Below are 14,316 nucleotides of genomic sequence, written 5' to 3'. Positions count from 1 at the left end.
GAGTGCAAAACACAAATGAGGTTACAGTAAGTTGGTATAGATTAGGGCTGTAAAGAGTTAATTCACTTGCGTAAAACAACTCATCGTCCTCCTTCCTTCAGTTCATTGCTATTACATTTCAGAACGTCCTCCCATCTTTGAGGTATGTGTTGACAAAGCACTTACTTAAGGTTTGACAAGCAGATCAATTTGTGGCTTAATATCTGAAGTAACACTTCCAATTCTATACTTCCTGCTATTGATCTGCTGCTTGCAATTATTGTAACATTGGATTAGTGAGGAGAAGGGTATTTTCATTACAAATCGTCTGGGATGAAATAGAGTTATTGTCAGCAAGCAAAACAAATCTTTTTAATATGCTCCCATCATTCCAAAACTTTCTCTAGAGAAGAAAGAATTTTCCTCCTGAAAACGGAGCTAAATAACATTCCGAAAATGAGGAACACAGAAAAGGTAAGAGTACAGGAATGCTGGTGGTGAGGAGATACCAACCTTAAAAACTTCTAAAATATGTGCTTATATAGTCAACAAAGCTCTGATTTCACACAGTGTTGTCTACCCCTTACCTGAGAGAGAAGGAAATAATAAGGCAAATGAACAAGATTGGGAACTCATAGAATTTATGTGGGAAGGCAGCAACATCCAGATCCACTGCTACACGCCTGGCTGAAGGTTTACAGTAACTCCACGTATTTCCAACACTTCTCTGCTGTTTCCTATGCTCTTAGCCCCGAATTGCTGCCGTTTCCAGTGCCTGGCAGGCTTTTCCTAGCTTCATTACGGTCCTCAAAACAGCATTACAAGGATAGATTTAATAGGATGAACAAGGATGAAGAAACAAAGGCACGTAACATAAACCCTTGAAAGAAACCACTGGGAAAGCAACACAATACCAGCAAGTAGATAGGAAAGGCAAGGAAAGACGGAGAATGGTCCAAAAAATAATAATAATAATAATTTGGTTTTGTCCTGCATGTGAACATTGACAGGAGAATGAATGAATGAACGGAACAAATCAATGAATTAGTGTTTGCAGGATTTGCATCATCTTATTTAGCAGGATTTAATGCATGTGGCTAACTATAAGCAGTTAATGAGTCAGTGCAAGAGAAATCAATAGCTAGAGCAGGGAAACAGAAGATGTTGAACTGTACAAACAGCTAATCGGCCAGCTTTCCCCACTGCTGCCACTCTCCCTCCCAAAAGTGAGCATGGTAGTGATAGGCTATTCAAGACACAGGTGCGCTGTGAAGCTTCGTTAATGACCATATGACATTTCCAACATGCACGCAGTAGAGCTAATAAAGATTATTAGTAAAATTAATTGATCCATGGAACAACAGGTTATTAGAAATCCCTGCAGAACACTGCAATTTACTAGAAAGAAAATGGCAGAGAAGAGTTATTTAATATTCTTAGGGTCCTACAAACTGGTAAAACTCCAAGATTTGATTGTCCTCCTACAAAGATTTATCTAAGAGTCAATGATAGGATAGTGTATTCTTCATTAAATATATATTAATATGTATTTCAAATACAGCAATTGCCAGATATCTTTGACTCTATATTAATTATGGCTTTTATTAAAGTCTGGAAAGACCCTCTGAATTGTGACTAGGCATAGTAATTTCTGCAGCCTTCAAAATACTAGCTAAAGAGCTTGTCCAAACGAGGCTACTGTTGTTTAAGCTCCTCTTCCTCCCGCCTCAACAGTAATCAATTCACATTTACTCTAGGAAAATCTGTATGTTTACATATTAAAAGTGTTCTGGCAAATAAAAAGATAAAAACGTAGCCAAAGTCTCCAAGACAGAGGGAATGCTCAGCATACTGGGTATGCTCGAAAACTCCCAACATTAGCGTTGCAAGATTTCTGGTGCCTCTAACACCTCTGCCCGCATCACACTGATGTCATCACATGAGCCAGCAAGCCCTCCTGGAATAAATGGAAAACAAATAAATCTTTGCTTAATCCTTAGAGCCTCTAAAATTATTTCATAGTGTGTATGCCTTTAGGCTGAAGAACGGGAGCCAGGGAGAGCTGTTTTTCACCTCTTTCTTCTCTGGTATGTCAAGGATGAAACACTTTCCTGGGCTTTCATGTTTTCTCTCTTTCCTTGCTTCTGGCTAGGCCCCTCTTTTTACTATTTAGGTTTTTCTTTCCTAGAACCAATCGAATGAGGATAATAATGTCCCATTTTCTCTATTCCCTTAAGCAAGCTGTTCAATCAGCATCTTCTTTTGCTCTGTGGCTACCCACACCTTCAAAAAGTGTACTCCTCACTGTACAAGAGGAGTGTCATTTCAGGTACTCTAAGCACTGTAATCATACGCCCTTATCTTTATGCCACCAGCCTGAAAATTCTCTATAAAGCACATTTCAGAACCATTGTGCTATCCCTTCATTACAGTAAACTTGCACTGCAGGCCTCAGTTTCTCGTGCGCTGTATTATGTAATTTTTGTTTAATCCAGAATCACAAATCATGGTAGTGCCCATACTGTTACCACTGCCACAGAACGAAAACAAAGAATTCTGTGTTTACTGAGGATTTGACAAAGGCTTGGTTTATAAGTCCTAAGGGAACTGTGAGTGCCTTTTTAAGTGTAATTTTGTGCAAGTGCACTACAGATAACCTCTGCTGGAAAATAAGTGTTTGGGCAGCTGGAATTTGCTATGATGTCATCAGGAAACTACTGTTACAATAATCCACCCCTAATGGCAAAAACAGTCCCTGCCACATTTATGCAACATAAAGCATCCTGAACTACACCACTCTATTTTAGCAGGTGCAATTTTTTAAAGCTTGAAAAATAAAGCATCTGACTTGATCTTAACGGGACTCTTTCTTTTCCATATGTGACTAGATGTTATTGTTTTAATCTCTGCTATTTTTAAACAAAGAAACAGAATGACTATTTCAGCACTGCTATTTTGATATCAAGGGATCACGTGAACTACTATAAGAGCATTCATAAATATTCCACTTGCATGTCCCGTTAAAAAAATATTTTTATGAGAAAGCTCAAATATCAAGTTCAAATCTCCTCCCATCTAACATAATTAAAAATCCACTGACTTCAGTGGCACTGAATGACTCAAACGCTTAAAATGATGCTTTTGTTTAACTGTTCAGCTAATTCAAACCCTTTGTTCAAGCAACCAAACTCACACGTAAAGCAGATGAACTGATTTGCCTCATTGTTTACCTCCCTTAATTATGATTTCACACACTGTAAATGAGTCTGACGCTCCTTTGGTATTACATGTAAAACCTGCTCTAGAGTTGTCATGACCGTGGTGGGTAAAAGTCTTGGGGATCTATGTCCTGCTCAATACTCAGGAAAATGTCTTAGGAGCTTCATGGACTTCATATTACTTCCAGGCACAGACCTCAGTTCAACCTGTGCATTCATCCAAAGCTACAGTGATCCTGGAGAAGACAGCCCATGTTTATAAACCCTCACTAGGTTTGAGCCAGCACTCTTGAGGTAAAAGGTAGTTCATATTCTTACAAATCATAGCAGTAATAAATAAAAAAGCAATGCATTTAAATGCTACCAATTTTTCTTTTACACATACCTATAAGTTGTATGTATAAAAAAGCAAAACATACAATACTTTCCCATATCTTGCTGAAGAGGTGGAAAGAGGATGAAAGATTTTTCAGTAAGTGCTAGAAATGCCTCTAAATTAAATCATTCAGGAACCAGCTTGTCAAATATTATCCTGATCGCAGGATAAAAAGCAACTCGCTCTCTATTATACTTTCTATTATGTGTTGAAGAAACAATAAAATAAAGTCCAATCTTTTTTTTTTTTTTTTTTTTTAAATCTTTAGAGTCCTGTGGTGGGAGGGGATCATAGCCATTTCTATCTGGCTACATACGTTCATTGATACCCTCTGTGGTGCGAGTCTACAGACAGTGGCTACAAACAATGAAAGAGCATGGATTATCTAAATCCTTAGTTGAAATTGCAAAACACTACAGATAGAGATTTTGTTCTTATATAGGTGAACTTCCTGCTGGAAGAAAACGTCTCAAGAGACCTTTCTGTTTTCTGTCCTCAACCTTCCCACAGTCAGCATAACAAAAGCTGGGAGCAGTATGTGGGAGTAATAGGTGAACAACAGGGTTTACAGAGAAGCAGAGCTCCAAGGTGTCTAGGCTTTTACTGCAGGAAGCTCTCTTATGATCTTTGTATCAGTGGAGGAGGTTAGGATAAGCCCCTAACCATTTTAATTTCAACCAACTTGGCTCTTCATGTCCACAGTTGTTCATCCAATAGTGTCCAGATGTTGAACACACAAGAACAAGGCCACTATATTTAAACTCCTCTGGTCCTCAGGAAGGGGTCCTGTCATAGATAGCTAATGCCAAGGTACACAGGAACTGAGATCTCACTAGCCGCGCTTGTCACACACATAGATGTTAACTTAAACGTAGGAGATGTCACTGGAGCTGAATATAACCAAAGTTTTAAGCAATCCTTAACATTACAGTTTCAGCTTTGTTAAAATAAAAAAAAAGCACGCAACTATAACAGTATTCTTTTCAACTGTTCCCAAAGTACAGATACTAATTCCAACCATAACACCAGTATTCTATTCTTATTTCAGAAGACAGAATCCATAGGTATGTGGATTCTCCCAGGCTGAATTAAGGTTTGATCTAATGTTCAATACACCATACGTTATCTTAATATCTACTAGGTATTCTGTAACCTTCAAAGGACAATAACCCAAACAATCATCTGAATAAAATATCACTCAGGTTCCTAGCATTCAGAAGGCCTGGTACTCTCCTGTTACTTGTACATATTTAACAATTATTTAAACTGCAGATACTTGGTATGCTACTGAAGCCATGAGAATATGAGGATATAAACATAACAAGGCTTGTACGGAGAGTTAGTATCTTTTTTAAATCAATACATATAGTTAGGAAAACAGGATATAATTTGGGGCGCATAAACCCTTCTTCATGTCACAGACAACTATCCACGTGCTAAACGCTTTCCAAACTCACAGAAGAAGAGATAGCTCAACACCACAGTTTTAGCCCCAATGACTTATTCACATTAATAACTTTCCACATAGGGAGGGTTACCCAGCTATAACAGTTCATCATACAGCTAACCCAAGATCAAAGCAGCTGCCAGTAGCATTTAAAATAGTAACAGAGGCTTTCCTACGAGGCTCCCAAAACATATATCCCTTCCTCACAACACTCCCACCAGGAAGCAGTTTGAAGATCTCTCTGCTCCTAATAAGCCACCTCAAGTTTAGTCAGTGTTTGTTTAACATAAAATCCCATAGGTCAAGACTTACACTGAAGTTAAAGTTGCCAAAGTTTCTTTAGTTTCTGATTTGACTGAGAAGACTTAGAAATACAAACCCAAGCATACTGTTTCTGAGCCATGCGCTGAAGCTGGGCTGAAGCAAGGCAGCTAGACAGCCCTGAACGCCGCAGAACAGCACGCACGTTCTCCAACCATCCTGCATTCAAATCTGAGCACATGCAAAGAAAAATTACCTCCAGGGTGCTCTCCACTTATGAAGAATATTTGAAAAATACACAATACTGCCTCAGCACACAGCCTGTAATATATATTAGAAAAGCAGAGAGGCAGCATGATGAAATTGTATTTCACACACAAAAAAAAAGAAAAGAAAAAGAAAAGATTCAAGAGCAGAGTGAGTTGCTCAGGTCTAATTCATCATCCAAGTAATAATTTCACTGAGTTAGTGCTAGTGGATGAGGCTTTTGGACGCATTCTTTTATTAGCGTAAAGTTACTTTCTCAGTAAATAAAGCTTTTGTAAAGCTTGTCAGCTGATCTGTATAGATTTTACCATATTCTACTGATAGCCACACTGCATAGAAAGCTTTACATGGGCTCTCATCAGCTACAGAAGATTGAAGAATAAATTACTATGTCCCATAGAAACTCAAAATTTTACCCATTTTTTAAACTATTATGCAAAATGTAGGTCAAGTGTTGCAAAGACAGGGGGCAATATATATATAAAAAAAAGTCTCCTCTCTCATTGCAAACTTAGTTTTTGCTTTAGTATAGCTCTTACAGATACTGTTGCATTGCCGTTATGAGCCCTTTGAAAACCAAATTTCTGCGCAGGTTGAAAACGCATCATATACGCGTTTCGGAGTTTCAAAGAACTCTTATCTCCAAACAATTTTCAGTCCCTTTTACTGGGTAACTAAGCTGACCGAATCAAGAGATTCTGCGGCCTGCAAAGCTATCTGAAGAGTCATTTTCAGTGCTGGGATGTTTCCAATTTCCAATGCGTTGCTTGCATGGGATATATTGTATAAAAGAGACTAATTCTAGTTGAACTCACAGGAACATACCAAAGAATGGAAGACGTCGCAGGAGTTTATTTAGTAGCAAACTCCCCTAAAATTTTATCAAAGGCAGACAACTTACATTGAAAAGAACATTGTAAAAATCAATTCAGGTTCCTCATTAGGTTGCATTGTAACTGTCCTGCTGGGTCAGAGCAGAGGTCCAGCTAGCTACAGTGGTCAGAAATAGATGCTTGAAATAATAGTATCAGAAGCAGAGGTAGTCTAAAGCAATCCTTCTCGTGATATACCGTCTTCATTTCTGGCAACGAACTATTTTGTAACTTCCTGAGCCAGAAGCTGTGTTGTGTTTAACAGCCACAGATGGAGGCATCCTCCATAAGTCTAACTGGTTTTGATCTTGTTTATAATTTTGGTCTCTACAACAAACTATGATAGCGACTTCCACAATTTAAATAAATATGCTGCAAAAATACACCTTCTTCTATTTAAAAAACTGATCCCTGCCAAAATTCATGTGGTCCCCTTAGTTCCTGTAATATGAGAAATGACAAATAAAGCTTCCCTATTTATCTCCCACATACCATTCATTAATTTATACCCTTTTGCATCATCTCCTTTGTCATCACTTCTTCTACCTGAAGAATCACATTTTCTTTTGTCTGCTTTCCATTTCTCATCTTTGTTGCATTTCATAAAATGAAGTTTTAGTTTTACCATTTACTTTCTGAGATGATCAGAACTACACATAGGATTCCAGATATGGGCACAGAGACAGTGCCTGAATTAATGCAGTTTCAATGTCTTTTCTTAAAAGTTCTAACATTGTTTGCTTTTTTGACCAGCTGCGAGATGATATTTTCCAAGAACTACCACAGCAGCTTAATGCTCCTTCCCAAACAGCAACAATTTAAAGCTCTTCATTCTATGTGCTCTTCCTCATGTTCACTGCTTTGAACTTATAGATGGATTCTCTATTAAAATAAAACAAGAGCATACCCAAACATTACTTATGCTAGCAATATACAAAAAAGAGAAACCAAAGTAGTGTTAGCACTCAACTCTAAAAAAAAAAATTAAATTAAAACTAAAGGAGTTTAAAAAAAAAAAAAAAAAAGAAGAAGAGGATGAACAGTCAGGGTTATGCTACACTCCGAATACTTCTTCATTATGTGACATACATTAATATCAAAGGAGTAAGTGCTTTTGAAATCTTTTTTAAAGAGACCAAATAGTGTTTCTAGGAACTGGCCTGGATCCACAGTCTTTTCTGTTTAATACAGATCCATTAACCTTTATTACATCTGCCTTGAAAAAAACTAGTCTTTTGATTTGTATTATAGCAAATGCTTGTGGCCCTACTGATCCTAAATAGGTTTTGCTCATGATTGTTTTTCAAGACAAGATACAAATCTGCAGAAGGAATAAAAACACTAACCATTTTACTAGCAAATTAAAATAACAGAGATACACCAAAATTCATTTTTGAGAGCAGCTCATGAATTTTCTAACTGAAAAAATAATCCATTTATAATTCTTCCTGAACAGATATTAAGCCACTTCTACTAAAAAGTAGCCATCCTAAATTTATGATGTATTACATAATAATACTACTTTGCAGCATTAACAACTTTACAATCCTTCAAGCTCAGATATTAAGGGTGTTCCTTTAACCATGCCTCCAAAGCAGTTGTAGTAGTTATTAAAAAAAAAAAGTTACTCCACTCCAGTCTGGTACTAAACTTACATCTGGTCTCATATTAAAACTGAATCCTGCTTTCGCACAGAGTCTGGCCCCTACAGCTGTGGAAAAACAGGCTGTTGACATCACAGAACAAGGTTTAATTTTGTCTTTTAATTCTCGCTACTGACACCTGAAAATATGACATCAAAGACAAGAAGGGGAAGATTTTGTTACAGACAAAGCCTGATGGTCTCTCTTCCTGTGCGAGCAGCATATGATTAAGCTAACGTACTGTCCACAGTTGGAGAAACCCACAAATCGTTCTCGGGAGATATAAGATCTACGAAAATGTAGTTACTGAGAGCCACCAGTGGAATTCCAGGCACTAATTGTTCTTACCCTGTACCTCACTAATAAGGGCACATGTTACCTGAAGCTTCATCTCCCTACCCACATTCTCAGTATTAAAGCCAAAAGAGAGAACACGAAGGTCAGAAAAAACTATTAACGACAGCAGTCCTGAACTCGGACACGTCTGAATGCTGCACTTTTAATCTAAGTTCTTTTACAAAATGAAATGAGCCTGAAAATATTTAAAAAATAAAAAGTTCTGAAGCATTGACAGTCTTCTGCACACTTTAAATTTACCTTTTCTTCCAAAGGCACTCTTATTCTGCCTCTTTCGTTTTCCATCTCTCCTCCTATAGAGATTTTCATTTACCAGTCACACTGCCATTCATCTCCATTTATCTTAAATGATGCATATGCTTATAGTGCAATTTCTTGTACGATTACTCCATATCCTGCTAAAACAACAGTAAGCACACAATCTTCAAAAAAATCCAGACTCTGAGTAAATGGTGGGAAAAAAAAAAAAAGTACTTCATCACTTATAACAGCAGAAGTCCACGCTCCATAGGTCATAAAAGTTTAATAGAACATTAAGGAATTTAACCTAGAAGAGCTTAATGAAAGAATAACTGGAAACAGTTGCCCAAAGAAGTCACGAGAAGGTGAAGAGTCTGGTATAGAGGAATCTACATACGTGCAGAGAATTAACTATCAAACAGCTATTTACTGAAAGAAGAGCCCCTTCCAAAGCTGTAAGAATAAGTTCAATGCACAGTATAGAAATATTTGCATCATGCTAGTGTGGGATAAAAGGCTGAAACCGACACTGAACATGTTTTCACTTGGCCATTCGTCAGAAAGCACTGCTTGGTAAAAGCAGTCAGAATAGAAAACATAACAGGCGATCAGGAATTTTTATATTGTGAAACAATGACTTTTTTTTTTAGGCAAATGCTATACAAAAAAAGTGCAGGGCCTGGATAGCATACTCCTTATAGGCAGGTTGAAGCGAGCACTTACGGTGTTCGGTTAAGCTTATTTACTGTCCTAAAAACTACAGGCATCACCTCTGTAGTGATATACTCTTGCTTATAGTGGGTCCACCCCAAAACCACTCTCCATGCTTGTAATTAAGACAGGATCATACCTGCGACACGACGAGCCCTTTCTGCAAGAAGCTGAACAAAGCTTAAAACGGACAGGAAGTTCACTGGACCAGGTCTACTAGACCAGCACTGGCAAATTTCTTCCCTCTTTTCAAAAAAAAAAAAAAAAAAGAGAGAGAGAGAGAGAACTACGACAGAGCTTCGTTCACTCAGCTTAAAATACTCGGGGCTGCGTATATGCAGTTCGCAAGCGGCCTGCTCATTCACCCCAATTTTTCCTCCACCAACGCCCACGATTTACACCCAGCGGGTTGCCAACTCCAGAATAAAGAGGAGAGCACGACGGCCTCTCCTTTCGGTCCGCGGAGCCTCGCCAGCGCCTCAGACGCTCGCCATCAGCGCGGTCCTCACGAAGCCCCTCTTCAGAGGCCCGCGAAGGCAGGCAGCCGGCCTTCAAACCGCCTCCTGCTCAACGCCGCGCGGCTACTCAGCCACAGAGCGGGCGCTGCCCTTGGGGCCACCTCAGCGCCAACATGGCGCTCGGGGCGGTAGGCAGCTCACCCGCGCGCGCGCGCCCGCGCGCAGCTAACGGCCCTAACGGCTCCCAACGGCCCGGCGCGAGGCGCTGCTCCCCCTCCCCCCCCCCCCGCCCCCGGCTCCTACCTGCGGCCGCGGCCGGCGCAGCGAGGCGCCTCCCGTCGCCACGGCAACCAACCGCCCCGCCCCGCCCCGCCGCCGCGTCTCTTTTTTGTTTAAGCCCCTTTCTGCTTCTTCTCAGAGCAAAATTAGTCGAAAAAGGAGAGTAGGAGGCTGGGGGGGGGGGGGGGGGAAGGCGATCTGTGTCCCCTTTACTCCTCGGGAAGCCTCCTGGCTGACAGGCTAGCGTGAGGGGTCGGCTGCCAAGCAGCTGCCGAGCCACCTCACCCCGGCCGGTGGCTCATACCCCCCTCCGCCCTCCACCTTTTGGAGCCAAACGTGTTTACTTCGCGTTAACATGATTTACTTCGGAAAGCAAGGGACTGACGCGCGGAGAGGCGGTAACCTTAAAAACTGGCCTGTTCAAGGCGCGCGGGTTTACCTGGTCTCTCAGAACCGACCGTCGCAATACATTTATTCAGGATTTGGCTCTTACCGTTGCCGTTAGATGCGGGATTTTTAGATCGGGCGCCTGGCGGTGCCCGTCTTGGGTGCCCCGTCCTGCTCGAACGTTGTCATTGGGCCATCTCTTTGGTGAAACGGATGCTCGGGTTGGCAGTAAAAACTTCTGATTATTCAGGGGGGTTTAACTTCTGGATGGTATCGAGTGTTTTCTTGGGGACAGCCCTCCAGGGGCAGGGGGACGGCAGGGGTTTTGAAGGGAAAAGGCCAGCCGGCTTGCACGCAACACGTACGCCCTCGCACCCGACGCGTACCGGTCGGAGCGCAATAGCTGCTGGTGGCTGGTATCAGCCTTTCCTTTACGACAGCATTGAACTCGCTCTAGGGCCTGGGAAATAGCATCTTAGCCCGGGGATCAGGCAACGCGTCGCCTCCCCTCTTTGCAGGGCCTGAGGGTCGATTAACGTCAGAAAAGATCAGCGGGGTGGGGGCCCTGATCTGCCGAGGTGATGAGCGCTCAGCTCCACCTGTGTGGAGGCATCGCAGGCCAGCTGCCCACCTTCCCAGCAAGGAAGGCGATGGGCCCTGACGCGCTCCAGGAAGGTAGCATGATTCAGTGGAAACTACGCTCAATTAGGCATCTCCCCCTTGAATTTTATTCCCAACTCTGCCACTTTGCTTTGGGGTAAATAGTATAAGTCACCTTGACTCAGTGGTCCCCCCCCCCATCTTTATTTGGGACACCACAGTCATCTCCTAAAGGTTATCTGCGGAGTGAGAATAAGTGTATAGTGTATACACGCATCTGCATGGTACTGTATTTCTTTTCCTCCTTTTGCTGGAAATAATCTTATTACGGCCAACCCAGTCTAAACTACTTGAAACCAATCAAAGAAGAAATGCATCTTTCCATCACTGAGCAAGGTAAAATCTGGCACAATTTCAGAGTAAATACAGGAGCTTTATGTCTGAACTGTTCAGAGTTACGGTAATTGTTCTGGCACCATTCCCAGACCTGAGCTAAGGTCAGGGAGAAACCTGTAAATTAATAACTATAGAACTGATGTGATCTCTCTCCAGGAATCATGTTATACATACATGAAGCTTTATAGGAGAGAAAAGACATGCTTCAGTTTTGTCCAGAAACGTTTAACATTTTTAAATATCAGCATCAACAATTAGCATACTGCGGACCTATGCAGCGATGTTGGTCCCAATTCTGATCTCACCGTCACAGGGACTTCCTAAACTAAAACAGATTAGTCTGGATTAATTATATTGGCACTACCCAAACGAACAGGAATTAGGTGTAATTACCTTCTCTGAAAACCAAGCCGAGATGAACATGCTTTTCCTCCGGGGTCCTGTCTTCCACAGAGCAGATACGGCTGTCCTCGTGGTTATATTCAATCACCACATATCCAAGTGACCAACACCCAGTCACTAATGAATATTATTGATTAACAGCTAATTTCTGTTGACACTTGTATTATTAACATGAAGGAATTCCATTACACTACAGCTTAGAAACACAGAACCAGAAGGGTTTTTTGATCAGGGGAACCAGTTTCCTTATACTGTAGGTAACCACATGACAGTCTTTTAGATACCTATCAGTCTCTTCCTCTTTCTTTTGAAAGATTGGTCCAAAGCCTGCCTCTGAAGATTACAAACCTCCCAATTTATAGTCTAAAATTATTTATTGCCAGTGTATACCAATTTGTTCTTCTGCTAAACTATTTTTCAGCTTAAAATAACTCTTCCTCTCTGTCATTTGCTTTCTTGATGTATTTATAGAGCCCGCTCTCATCTCTTCCCAACATTTATTTTGCCAAGTCATACAAGCCAAGCTCAGAACCTCCTGTCATAAAAAACAGGTTCGCAATTCTTCTCATCATCCTAGTTCTTCTTTTCCAGTTTTTCTTTCTTGAAGATGGGTGACCCAAACAATATCATTAATTCCAGATGCCTTATGCAGTGGTATAAATACTCTCCTTTCTGTCCTCAAAATACCCTATCTGGTATATCCTGCGATCATGTTATCAAGGTCTCATCAAACCGGTCACTCATAATCATCAACTAATAAGATGAGGTTCTTTTCTTTCTTTGTTCTCTCCAGTTGCTAAGTGGAGCTAAAGTCCCCACTATAACAAAGGTTTTGGAAGTATGGGATTCCACATTTTGTACCACTACATTTTATCCTGTTCCTATTACTCCATCCCCTTGACCTTTTCCCTCTTCCTACATGATATCTCAGTCTTCCTCTGATGATGCCACTTAAGCACTAGCAAATGTCATTAGCATACTTCTGCTTTTTTTCCTCAAAGTCACTAAAATAAATTAAAACAAGTATAGTCCATGAGAAACTCCACTAGAAATCATCTTTCAGCCTAATACTCCCCCTCTCTGCACAACCTCTTCCGTGACACAATCTCTTAAGTATTAGTCCACACATAGACGATCTTCGAGCTTGCCTATTTCTTACTTGATTTTCAGTTATTCTTACTTTATCGGTACTCAAAAAGATGTCAATACAGCCAACACTAACAGATGAAATATGGCATGCCCACAAAAGCTTATTATTACAAATAGATAACGCAGAGAAAGGACATTCACCGCCATTTTATACAACAAGGCACAGGATGAAGTATCAAAACAAATATGTAATTAAGTGAAGAATTTAAAAGATGGTTCTGACTCTACCATCCAGTCTGCTGCTCCACTGGACAATTCTCCCTTGTTCTTGTGTTGCATAATAAGCAAAATACTCACCACCTTTGGTAATTCCTACCTCAGGTCTGCATTAGCGACTACCACTGTCAAAAAATCAGCTCAGGTTCCCAGAAAGAGCTTAACTATGGCACCAACCTCATCATTCCATGTGTCTGAAGTCACTGTGTTCAGAAAATGACATCAGAAGAGTTTCCACAGCAGCAGGTGTTCAGGACATTATCACGATTGTCAGACCAAGCAGACGAGACGAATGAGGCAGGGAGGGAAGTAAGAACGGATCCAAAGGAAGACAGAAGCTCATGAATTCTGCTTATTTTCTGTAACCGCATCGGGCATGAAAAGAAAGGACAATGAGAGGATCGAGTTAGAGTTCTCTCTGACACACTGTATCCCGACATTTGATTTGGCTCCTTTTCACGGGTTTATGTGAATTCATAAACCGCAATCTGAAAGGAAAGCTTCATCAGGCAACACACAGCATATTGTACAAAGTTGCATCTTTTCAAGCCGAACGAGACCTAGGAAAACTTTCAATAAACGTTTTCCAAGTATTTTAACTCCCACTAAAGCATTGGCGATCGTAATTTTTCTTTGCCCTTGCTTGTGAAAACAAGTAAATGAAAATACTGACCTCACTGAAGTAACCCAGAAACACTGTGTGGAGTCAGAGGGTGACCGAACATGCCAGAGGCTTAGCTAGGTCCTGAGTGATAGCACAGCCTCTCTCCTCTCACTGCTATGAGCTCTGTCAAAGAAAAAAAAAACCCTCCTTGGCCTCGTAGAGCTTCTAGATATGTTTTTGGGGGTATGAGAATGCAATAAAAACAGCAAGCGGCACCTTCTCACGGAGGAAGGTTTCCAACAGAAAAGCTAAGCTTATGATAGGCTTAAAACGTGGTGCTGCCAACACACAGTGTTGGTGTATTTCATTAGCTTAAACCCTGGGCAGACTCAGCTCTGCCAGGAGGGGAAAAACTCCAAGGGAATCCCACTTACTTTCAAGCAATATCCAGTGC

General features: G+C 40.9%; 1 protein-coding gene across 7 annotated transcripts in view; it reads right to left on the bottom strand.

Annotated features, from left to right (window-relative positions):
* Positions 1-14,316, bottom strand: part of LRRC56 (leucine rich repeat containing 56) — a 91,848-nt gene that overhangs the window by 59,089 nt on the left and 18,443 nt on the right. Inside the window, exons 1-2 of one of the 7 annotated variants that reach the window (XM_068944664.1) lie at positions 9,511-10,018; positions 8,661-8,818 (exon numbers count right to left, since the gene is read on the bottom strand). The exons of 2 other annotated variants lie outside the window; for them this stretch is intronic. In XM_068944664.1, the coding sequence (XP_068800765.1) occupies positions 8,661-8,729 (69 nt within the window). In that variant the 5' untranslated portion in view covers positions 8,730-8,818; positions 9,511-10,018. Of the gene's footprint in view, positions 1-8,660; positions 8,819-9,510; positions 10,019-13,435; positions 13,618-14,316 lie in introns of those variants that run through there. 4 more of the 7 variants (XM_068944663.1, XM_068944665.1, XM_068944666.1 and 1 more) reach the window with 4 other exon arrangements.

Source organism: Struthio camelus, chromosome 5 (assembly GCF_040807025.1).
Source record: "Struthio camelus isolate bStrCam1 chromosome 5, bStrCam1.hap1, whole genome shotgun sequence".
NCBI classification, from domain to species: Eukaryota; Metazoa; Chordata; class Aves; order Struthioniformes; family Struthionidae; genus Struthio; species Struthio camelus.
Note: the sequence above shows the minus strand (reverse complement) of the source record. Positions and strands in the feature narration are given on the sequence as shown.